We start from the raw sequence: 11793 nt of genomic DNA, 5'->3' as shown, positions 1-11793 counted from the left end.
TTAAGCAGTTTCTAAGGTAGATCGAAATATGGTAGAGGAACCTTTCATTCATAAGGATATTAAGGAAGCTGTCTGGATATATGATGGATAAAAAAGCCATGGCCCAGATGGTTACAATATGGGGTTCTTCATGAACTGTTAGGAGGTTCTTAAGGGAGACATAATTGATTTTGTAAATGAGTGACATGTCAATTCTAAGTTGAGTAAGGCCATTACTACAACATTTTTTACTCTAATTCAAAAACACATAAGCCTCATGTACTCAGTGAATTTAGACTTATTTATCTTGTGGGTTGTCTCTACAAAATTATTTCTAAGATATTAGCGGCAAGATGGAAGAATATTAAATGGCCTATCTAAATAAATAAATAACTTTTTGTAGTATTATTTTTATTATTATTATATTAAACTGTTTTGGTATTCATGCAAATTAAAGAACATTAACAAAAAGTTAGAACGTTTTCAAATTCCTCATGTCATATAACTTAGTTGCAAATTTAATAATTTAATTAATGCTATATTATTGGGATAATAATACCAATGAATAATCAAACTGATCCAAATTATCCATCATCTAAAAAAATATCTATTTTACTATGATTCAAATTTACATTAAAAAGTACTTATTTGGTGTCTTAGTACTTTAATTTAACAAAAATGACATATGTATATATGACCACCACATTCCCTTTGCTATATACCATTTCAACATAAATCAGAATATAAATTCTTAAAAAGAAATAGTTTGGGACATGAAAAATAAATATTTTATTTTCAAAGATAAAATATTTTTTGACATTAGGACAAGAGTAAAAGCTTTTATTTCATTGCAATATATATATTTGATGCGAGCAATTAGATGACACAAGTAAGTAGTCCAATTGTAGTGTGTACCTTTTACAAGGATGCTACTTGGGTTCGACACTTCTTGGGTTCAAATTTTTAAGTTTTGATATTTAACCTTTTAACTAGTTAAAAACAAAAACTTAAAAAAAAAAAAATATAAATTTAAAAAAAAAAATCTAATTATCAACCATGTTAGCAATAAAAAATACTGCATGGAAGCACCATGTCACCCATTATGTTAATCAAATTCATTCGAGAGCCAAAATAGAGGAATGTTTATATGTTAGGATGAGAATCTACATTTTATTACGGTTTTTTTTTTAAATTTCGCCCAAATGACAGGGGGAAAATTAGATATTAACCTTATTTAAAATCATATATATATATATATTTTTTCCTTTCTGTCTCATTTGCTTATGTATGATTTAAGCTATATTTTTTGGGAATCTTTATTTCTTCTAATAAAATTAGAACTGTTTTTAAATTTGTGCCCAATTGGTTGAAGTTTTTACTTCTCTTACGACGAGGTCATTGAAAAGGAATCAAGTGAATAAGGATAGTATCATTGCAAAAAGATTCACATTTCATTAAATTTTTTGAAGAAGAATACAAGAGGACAGATCTACATGATTTTATCTAAATCTGAACAATATGCTCGAGCATAGAAGGACGTCTTCCATTTTATATCTCGCTCCGCAGGACCTTCACTAGAGTCAAAGTAAACAAGTTTCTTTGGCACCTTCTTCTTATTCTTAAGAGTCTTCTTCTTGTTCTTGGAACCCTTCCTCACTCTGAGTGACCCCCTGCCAGTGGTTGACCCAGAAGGTTGGGCTTCTTTAGCTGTCAGTTGTTGATTCTCCATAATCGCGTTGGTCTCCCTCTCCATTGTGGTCTATGTTGAGACAATGACGTTGGTTGCTTCAGAAGGAGTGCTCATGTTGAATAAGAAGGAAAAAAGTTGGATGAAAATGTGAGAATTCAGACTATGGAGGTGTGCTTTTATAGAGGGTCTTGAGTATCTCTTAAGTTCCTTATGCAGGTTAATTCACATATTCTCTTTAATGATACTCTAGGCCTTCTAGCCCATTATTGCAATGATTACTTTTGATGCTTCAAATTTTTGAAAACTAAAAGACGCAAGTCTGACCATCTTGAGAAGTGGAGAAATTTTTTGAATCAATCTAAGTCATTTCTCTTTCCTTTAAAAATCATTATTCATTTTCTAGAAAGTGCAAAAACTGTTTTTATTTATTTTTAATAGAATTTAAAATTTCCCACACATTTGATTTCTCAAATCTCCCCCCCCCCCTCTCTCTCTACTGTCATTTCTTGTTTTTACTTCTTGTTGATGACAAAAGGGGGAGAATATTATGGAAGTATTTAAGAAGATAAAAATATTTTTGAAATGCTTCAGAACTTATTTCAATGATTAAATTATGTACATATATGTTTTATGCTATCAGATCATTTTAAATAACTTGGATATGTTTTAAGGGGAGCTTACAAAATTCAACCTATGGACTATTAGACATAGGATGAGCTTACAAACCTCAGACTTTGATGTTGTCAAGTTAACTAAACTTACCAACCATTATTCTTAAAGATATTTGTTTGTCATCATCAAAAGGAGGAGATTGTTGGAACAAGATTTGTTCATATCGTTTGGATTTTGATGATAACAAAGTACTTAAAGAAGAATTGGGTATACTAAAGTATGTTCAAGTGTGCAGGTTCATAAAGCTTAAAGTCTACTCAGAATTGACCTTGTTAGAAGCATTTATTGACAAGCTGAATGTCTCAGATTCTGATGGAACAAAATCAGATGAATATGAAGGATCAGCCTCTGAAGGATCAGACTTTAATCATGATACTTCTGCCTCTGGTTACAGCTTAGACTTTGGAGACCTTAACTTGAAATGCTCAGGCTCTGGTATGTATTATGTACCCATAACAGACCTAGCTTGTGAATGCCAGACTTGGGTAAAAGTCAACTAGAGTCCCTTAGTGTAAGACTCAAGAAACATTGATGTGACTTGTCTAGTTCGCCCTCCTCATATGAATTATACCTATTATGCAGGGGACTATGTTATTACACCTTGGTTGAAGATCTTAACATGATTTTTCTTCCAACGACTCTATCTTAGAGTTGATGCATTTCAAAAGGTTCTCTTGTGAAAACAACTTTCCAACGACTCTTTTATCTGCCTCTATAAAAGGGAGATGAATATTTGCATGAAGGTTAAAAACTACTACACAATCTAAAAGAATGCGGAGAGTATAAACTTTGAGCTAAAGTTTCATCTGTTCATTTTGCACAAGCTCTTAAGATTGTTTATGTTTGTATATCTTAGAAATCTTAAGTGTTAAGAAACATTGTAGTTGTTGCAATACTTCTATATTTCTTATTTGTATCAAAGTATAATTGTAATTATTTCGACTAGACTGTTTGTTTAAAGTAGAGAAAGTCTCTTGCAAGGTTGCTTGAGCAGTGAAGAGTCTTGTCTGTGTGCTTGAGCAGTGAAGTCTCTTTCAGGTGTGATTGAGTAGAAGTCTCTTTCTAGAGATTGAGCAGTGAAGTCTCTTTCTGGATTGATTGAACAATGAAATCTCTTTCTAGATTGATTGAATAATGAAGTCTCTTTCTGGTTTGATTGAGCAAAGTTGTAATTAGGATTGACTATAGTGAAAAAATCTCTTGTTAGACAATGGGCTGGACTACTCTTAGTTTAGGAAAGGAACCAGGATAAACTTTGTGTGTGCTTTACTTTTGCTTCTATTTGTTTATCATTCTGATAAAAATTATCTCTGTGTTTTGACTCTTAACTTGTTCAGATTTTGAAGACTAGTTTATTCATAAGTCTTAAAAGAAGTAACATACACAATTCAAAACCTCTCTCCCCCACACCCCTTCTTGTGTATTTTTCTCACCTTTACACCCTACTCTTTAATTCTTCCTAAATTTAAAAAGATTTTGATTACTGCACATTCAGTTGGAAATAAGTTTAGGTGATCAACAAAGACCTGCAATTTAATCTATCTAGGATTTTTTTAAAATAAAAATAAATTAGATTTTATTAAAAGTTTATTTAACTAAATAGGTTAGACTATAAGTAATAAAAATAAAGAATTTTAAGTATATTAAATGGCCTATGTAAATAAATAAATAATTTTTTGTATTATTATTTTAATTATTATTATTATATTAAATTGTTTTGGTATTCATGCAAATTAAAGAACATTAACAAAAAGTTAGAACGTTTTCATATTCCTCATGTCATATAACTTAGTTGCAAATTTAATAAATTTAATAATGCTATATTATTGGGATAATAATACCAATGAATAATCAAACTGATCCAAATTATCCATCATCTAAAAAAGTATATAATTTACTATGATTCAAATTTACATAAAAAAGTACTTATTCGGTTTAATTTAACAAACATTACATATTTATATATGACCGCCACATGCCCTTTGCTATATACCATTTCAATATGAACCAGAATATAAATTCTTAAGAAAAATAGTTTTGGACATGAAAAATAAATATTTTATTTTCAAAGATAAAATATTCTTTGACATTAGTACAATAGTAAAAACTTTACAAAAGCTTAAAAAACATAGCTTGAAATTATAAAAAAATTCTTTGACAATTATAAAAAAAATAAAAATGTAATTCATGGATTTTCATTCTTAGATAGAAATATTTTTAAACCTTTCTTTTATTTTTTACACCTCCCATTTTCCACCAGACACCCCTTCTCTATTCAATGGTTAATCCTACATAAACATAAAAAGAAATCTCATTAATAATTAACATATAAAAACAAAGGGGATATAAATAACATGTCACAATTATAAATAAATATTTTTTTCAAAGTTTATTAAATAATTCATATATTTAATTTAAACATAGATCAAATAAATTACTTATTCAATAAATTAAAAAATAAATATTTATTTATAAAATTAATCAGAGTGAGTAGTGTAAGAAGAAGTATTTACTTGGAGCAATTCATGTTATTCGAAATAGGGAAAGGTTTTGGTTCATTACACTTGTTTGGAAGATCATCAATCCTAGAAAGATCAAAACGAATATCCAAATCACTTGCCAAATTCTCAATACATTGACATATAATCTCTGCAGATTGTGTTGCATCTCTATTGAATTCAGCTATAGTTTTACAACAACGTGTTGTTGGAACAGATTCATAAGCTGCGACATACCTAAGACATGTTACAAATTCCCAATAGATATTATCACAAGAAATGGATAAAGAAATTGGACATATTGTAATGAGAAAAAGAGTGAGAAAAGCTACAAAGTGAGACATGTTGCTAACCAAACAAAAATGTTGTTTTTATGGTTGAGTACTTTGGTTGTTATATAATAATGATGTGTTTGAAGATATATAGAGTATATCAATAAAGCACGTATTGTAGATATTTTTTTGAAAAAAAATATTATGTACCTAAGAAGTGTGCAAGTTTTATGAACATGAATTGAGGAAAGTTGTTAAGAAACATTCATTAGGAAAACTCCCAATACATGTGTTTTGTGTTTTTATGAAATCTTGTCCGCAGAATGGTGCGACGGGATCTAATATGGTGGAGATCTTCGAGATGGGTGTGGCGAGCCCAAGGACGACATTGTTTTGGAGATTTAGAGGCCTTTGTGTGTTGTGACAAGGTGTCTGGTAGATGTGGCTCTAAGGTTTACACATTGTAGTACCTTTAGTTCTGCAGCGGTTCGAGATGGAGCCTTTTGTTGATTTCCCTCTATATGCAAAAGCCTCTCATTCATATAGTATATGATATGTTGGTGCACTTAGTTGTAGATGTTTGTTATGAGTTTGTTTGCTCTATATCCTGAGTGTGGCCTATAGTTGTTCAAGGTTGTGAGACACTTCTAGTTCAGGTGTTTGAGACCCTGTTGGAGGTTGTTTCAATGTTTGACGTTGAATTAGTTGTTGAAAAAGGTTGAGAACGGTGACATAACTTGGAAGGTTCCATGGTCGATCGGTGTAGGAATCAAAATTTAGAGATATGGGGTGGTCGAAGATGTTATTAGAACATGACTGCCCCTGCGGGGGGAATAGGATCTTCGGGAGTGGTGTTGCAATGAGAGGCTAATCAAGTTGATTTGGAAGCTACCATTGTTGGTTGAGAAAATTTGTGGTGATCTTATCACTTAATGAGAACAGTTATGGAGGCACAATTGAAGAGATCAAAGGAGTTTGATGTGAATTTTGTGAGAATCAATAAATGATTCTCACTGACGGCATCCCTATGGTGTGGAACATGTCCATCGCGAAAAATATGACATACGAGCGCATCGCGTATGATTAAACAGAGTCGTCACAAAACTTTATTTATTCCAAAAAATGAAACGAAAAATATCGATAAAATCCTTAAAAGAAAAAGAATATGGTCATCGCAACCGAATTCGGGGTCGGGAGTTGATTATGCAAGGAGAATGTATTAGCACCCCTCGCATCCGTTATACTCAACGGAAACCATTTAGTTAGATTTGTGATTAAAGCGTTAGCGTAAGTTATTTGTTTTCTAGTGATAATAATATCGAAAAGGAAAATAAAAAGGGTCTCAAAAAGGTTTTTATTACGGTGCTTGACAAGATTGCGGGTCTTATTCCTATGTATCCTCAGGTACGATGAAGAATTCAAAGCAACATAGTTCTATGTATAAAACTACGTATTGGTTGGTTGATTTTATTTAACAAATGTTTAGATCGCACTCTAGCTGTTAAACGTTACTTGTGCTCGCAATTGGAGGCTTAAAGTGTTTGTTTATATCGATGTAGAACGGACTAAACGGTGTTCTTTTATAAAAAGGTTTTTGATCGTGCGGGGGCGAGAAAATAGTTTGATGTGTTGAGAATGTTTTTGGATGGATGACGATTGCTCGAATGGTCGAGTTATACAACTCATATCCAAACAATCGGGGAAAATAATAGTAGACACTAGACATTCCTTTTTAATCCTTTTAATTATGAAAGGATTAGATACCTTTAAAGTATTTTAATAGACGAAGAATACTCAAATGGTCGAGCTATACACCTCGTATCCAAGTATTCAGGAAAAGAATAGTAGACACTAGACCATTCCTTTTTCGTCTGATTTATTGCGAAAATAGGATCGTTTAAGTTTTGATTACAAAAGAGATTTGAGATGAATCAAGTTGAGAGTTTTAAATGGATCGCGATTGCTCGGCTGATCGAGTTAGACAACTCATACCCAAACAATCAGAGAAAAGAATAGTAGACACTAGACATTTCCTTTTTCGTCTGATTTATTACAAAAAGATTTAATCACGTTGTTAAGTTTTGAACAGATGACGAATGTTCAAGTGACCAAGTTATACACCTCGTATCGAAACAATCGGGGAAAAGAATAGTAGACACTTGACCGTTCCTTTTTCATCCTTTATATTGTGAAAAAATATTTAATCGAGTTGTGGAAATAGGTTTGGAGAAAAGTCGTACAAAATAATCAAAAAGAGTTGACACGTAAGGGTTAAAACATAAATATGCGAATTGAAATAGCGTGGACGAATTATAACGCGAGGTTGCGAAATGGACTTGGTTCTGACCTGGTCTAGACCTTGTCGTGTATTGACATGATGCTATGAATTATATCGTATGACCACAAATTATCTCGTGTGGCCACGAATTCTTTCGCATGGCTATGAATTCTTTCATATGGCCATGAATTCTTTCGTACGGGCTTGAATTCTTTCGTATGGCCACGAATTCTTTTGTATGACCATGAATTCTCTCGTACAACCACAAATTCTTTCGTATGGCCACTAATTCTTTCATACGGATGCGAGTTCTTTCTTAAGGCCATGAATTATTTCGTATGGCCATGAATTCTTTCTTAAGGACGATTAAATATAATGACGTTGAAACTCCGCGTGCCAACATGAATCAAAAAAACCGATTGCTAACGTAAAATGTAATGATCGCAAATGAATCGAAATGCGGATGAGACATAACCCAAAGAAATGAGATCGCAACAAAATGAAACGTAATGTATGCAATGACATAATGTAACGCAATGTATCGTGTAAGACGTAATGAAACGATATAACGCAGCGTAACGACAACAAATTGCAAATATCGCACGTAAACACAAGAATAAGATCCGGCAAGTTGCTAACACTCATCGCAAACTAATTGAAAAATACATAAAATGTGTGACACAATACAAATCCAGCATCACAATATGAATAGTATTTACAATATTCCACCATAAATACATAATTAAAAACAGTCTTACGCAATGGATATACGCACTCAATATGTATTCAAGAGAGAAACCAAGTTCGAACTCCCGACAACATAACGCAATGAAAAAGAATATCAAACACAACAGCAGCGACAAATCATACTAATGTATCGAAAGCATGTAACAATCCAAAACAACATTGGGAATTTAATAAAAAAATCAATACAACTGATTTAACACTTTCAGCTAATATTTTGAATATTAAAGAAAAACAAAAGAAAGCAAAACGCAAATAAAAAATCAATCTGAGATATCAACCAATGTCGTGAAATCGTGATTGTGTTGTTGACAGTGGAGTGGATGCATTTGCCGAAGTGTTGCATGAAGTTGCTGGAAGTGCTTGCTTGTGTGGTTTGGCCGGAATCTACTGCGGCGGGGGATCGGAGATGGAAAGGAGTTTGTTGTGTTTGAGTTTGGTTTATTGAAGAGTATGTTGTTCGTGAGTTAAGAAAGGTGGTAGTCACTACTATAAAAAGTACTTTTCGTAATGCCATTTCACCTCGGCCAAAGTACTCACCGTGATAGAATCTATTTACTTAGGCATTTTCCTTTTATTTTCATTTTTAAGCCACTTTTCACCACGGTTGAAACTTCCAACCGTGTTGAAAAGTGGCCCCTGGTCATGAGTTTAAATCCTAGCACCTACAGTTCTTTTTAAGCCATTTTTTACCATGGTTGCAACTTCTAACTGTGGTGAAAAGTGGCGCATGGTCATGAGTTCGAATCCTAGCACCTACAGTTTTGTTTTTTATTTATTTTCAAGCCACTTTTTACCATGGTTGGAACTTCCAACCGTGGTGAAAAGTGGCGCATGGTCATGAGTTTGAATCCTAGCACCTACAACTTTGTTTTTATTTAGTTTGAAGCCACTTTTTACCACTATTGGAATTTCAAACCATGGTGAAAAGTCACTCAGGGTCATGGGGAAATATAAGCATGTTTTTTGAGTTTCTTTATTGTCCTTAAACAAATCTTTGTCGTCCATTTAGTGAGTATCAACGCTCAAGATATTACCATTAGTGATCCGCGTGAAACTTAAAACTTAGATGAACTTCCAACTTAGATGAACTTCATCTTCTACCTCCAAACATCATCTTCCATTTACGACACTATATTTCTCCACTAAACCAAGCTCAAAAATATCATTTCTCCATTAACAAAACTCAAAAACATCATTTCTTTCATTAACAAATTTCGGAACTCCATCATCTCTCCTCCAACTTGAATGAGACAAGGAAAATATGAATTCAGATTAGCAATGTTAGTTGTTGTTGTTCTTGTTGTTATTCTTGTTATTCTTTTTGTTGTTGTTGTTGTTCTTATTATTATTCTTGCTCTTGTTCTTATTGTTATTGTTGTTATTCTTGTTGTTATTCTTGTTGTTGTTCTTGTTATTTTTCTTCTTGTTGTTATTCTTGTTGTTGTTGTTGCTCTTGTTGTTCTTCTTGTTCTTGTTCTTATTGTTGTTATTGTTGTTGTTATTGTTCTTGTTTTTGTTCTATTTTTTCTTGTTGTTGTTCTACTACTTCTTTTTTATTTTATTTTATTAAAACACATAAAATAACGGTTGTTTAAAGTAATTGTTGTGATAGGTTGAGATATACAACAACGATTGTTTAAAGTAACTATTGTGATAGGTTGTACACTACTTGACTTTTAATCATGGCAGCACGACTGTGTTGGAAAGAATCATACATACAATCACATCTTACCTCACAATGGTTGGTCAGATGTGGTTGTATCCCTTTTCCAACCATTATGAGAGGAGTTTTCTGTAGTAGTGAGTGTAGGTTGCTTCGCCGGCATAAGAAGTTTATGAGGTGGGTGATGGTGCATGTTTTTGAAAGAGGTAGAACGTGAAACAGAGGGTCACAAGGTGGTAAACAGTAGCAGGTTTGGATATAGTTTTATGGAGTTGTCTTTGTCAAAATGAAAGGAAAATCAACATTGCAGGTGAGTGCGGGTTTGGATTTTTTTTATCAAAAAAATGGAAATAGCAGGTGGTTGGTTTGATTTATGAGGCTACATAAAGAAGATGGGTTGAGTAGGGTGAGATCTATGTGGTGGAAGAAGAGGTTTTATTGGTGTGATGAGTGTGAGGTTGCAAGTTGTCGTAGGTGTATGAGGGGGTATGAGATGAAGAGGGTGACAATTTTGAGGAAGGTGACAGTTTTGAAGATGGTGAGATGGAAGTTTTGTTCACGGAATTATTGTGGTGGGTTGTTGTAGTGGGGTATTGTGAAGGTGTGAGTTGAAATACAGGTTATGTTTGTGGAAAAAAGATCAAGGAGGGAGTGGATGGGTGAATCGTACGTTGGTGGGAGTTTTTTAGGGTGAAGAAGTAGGCTACAAAATGTGTAAGGAAGGGTTCACGTGAAAAAAAGCCTTTAGTTCACGCCTTTTTCTCTTTTTTCATCATTTTTTTATTCTTTTATTTTGATTGGTGGAGAGGATAGTGACCCATGTGTCGTGATTTGAGCAATTGGGAGTTGTTGATTACCTTCATGCAATGGACAATGAGAGTAAGAATATAGTACGTATTACGGTTACAATTAAGTGCAATGCCAAAAAAAATATTGTATATTTTCTAGGATCAAAAATGAGTTTAAAAGAATTAAATGGAACAAACTTCAAATCTTTTTAATAAAGCAAATAAAAATCAAACTGATTATTTATTTATCTCTATTTATTTTTTCTTGATATTTTGACAAAAAACCAAAATAAAAGGAGTTAAAATGAATAAAAATCGGGCGCAGAAATGCACGGAATAAAATGAATGCATTAAAATAATCTACGCGAAATAAAATTCTATAAAACAGACAGTCGTGGACCAAATCTTGAAGTAAAAAATACATGGATGAAAAGGCTCAAACAGATCAAAATGCGACCGCGCGAAGATGCAAAAAGTTAAACTGAGCATACCAGATTAAACTATGCATAATCTAGATCAATAAAACAGTCAATTGCAAGCCAAAACCTGAAACAATTGTTTCATTGATTTTACACGCGATTAAGAAGTCTATTCAACCGGTCTGTCTGTAAAACTGAAATTTTATTCTAGAAAAAACAAAATAAAGTTGGATGTATGAAAGTTTAAAATTTCTGGACAAAATTGGGGTATGACAGAACATGAAATTGATGATATGTTGATGAAGGTCGATGTAGAAGCTCTATGATAGTGCAACAAGAGTCTTTGTTGGGCGAAGAAGGGCATGTACCTGCAAGGTTAGCACTCCAATGTCGTAGTCAGTGAGATCAGAGATGTGTAACTTGCAATAGTGAATGAAATTGTACCTTGGTGTGGCGCGTGATCATGTTTATATACGAGTGACGGTTTAAACTTCCCCCGATGAGTGTGGCGTAGAATGCAGAAGGCCGCTGGATTGATTCCAACTGTTGCAAAAGTGTGGCATCGGGTTCCGGTGTGCAGTCTCTTGGTGAGGGTTTACATGTTCACCATCTTTAAGCGGGCAAAACCTATGAAGAACAAACACCTCTAAGAGTAGGCGTGTCGCGGTGTTTGATACTCGTCGGTGTCCCACACTGGTATGACACTCGTACAACACGTGTTGGAAAAGCCAGACAAATGTCTCTCAAAAAATCATATTTTTTCGTTGTTTTGATACTTTAAATCGGT

At 33.2% G+C, this 11793-nt stretch overlaps 1 protein-coding gene across 1 annotated transcript; it reads right to left on the bottom strand.

The window, feature by feature from the left end:
- Positions 1-4499: 4499 nt before the first annotated feature.
- On the bottom strand, positions 4500-5207 carry LOC127086909 (non-specific lipid-transfer protein 3). The gene is made up of 2 exons (XM_051027732.1): positions 4855-5207; positions 4500-4629 (listed from the first exon to the last, which is right to left on the bottom strand). Exons 1-2 carry the CDS (start codon positions 5181-5183, stop codon positions 4617-4619), a joined length of 342 nt encoding a protein of 113 aa, XP_050883689.1. The 5' UTR covers positions 5184-5207; the 3' UTR covers positions 4500-4616.
- Positions 5208-11793: the final 6586 nt, after the last annotated feature.

Source organism: Lathyrus oleraceus, chromosome 5 (genome assembly GCF_024323335.1).
Source record: "Lathyrus oleraceus cultivar Zhongwan6 chromosome 5, CAAS_Psat_ZW6_1.0, whole genome shotgun sequence".
Taxonomy (NCBI): Eukaryota; Viridiplantae; Streptophyta; class Magnoliopsida; order Fabales; family Fabaceae; genus Lathyrus; species Lathyrus oleraceus.
This window is presented reverse-complemented; position numbering and strand designations above follow the sequence as displayed.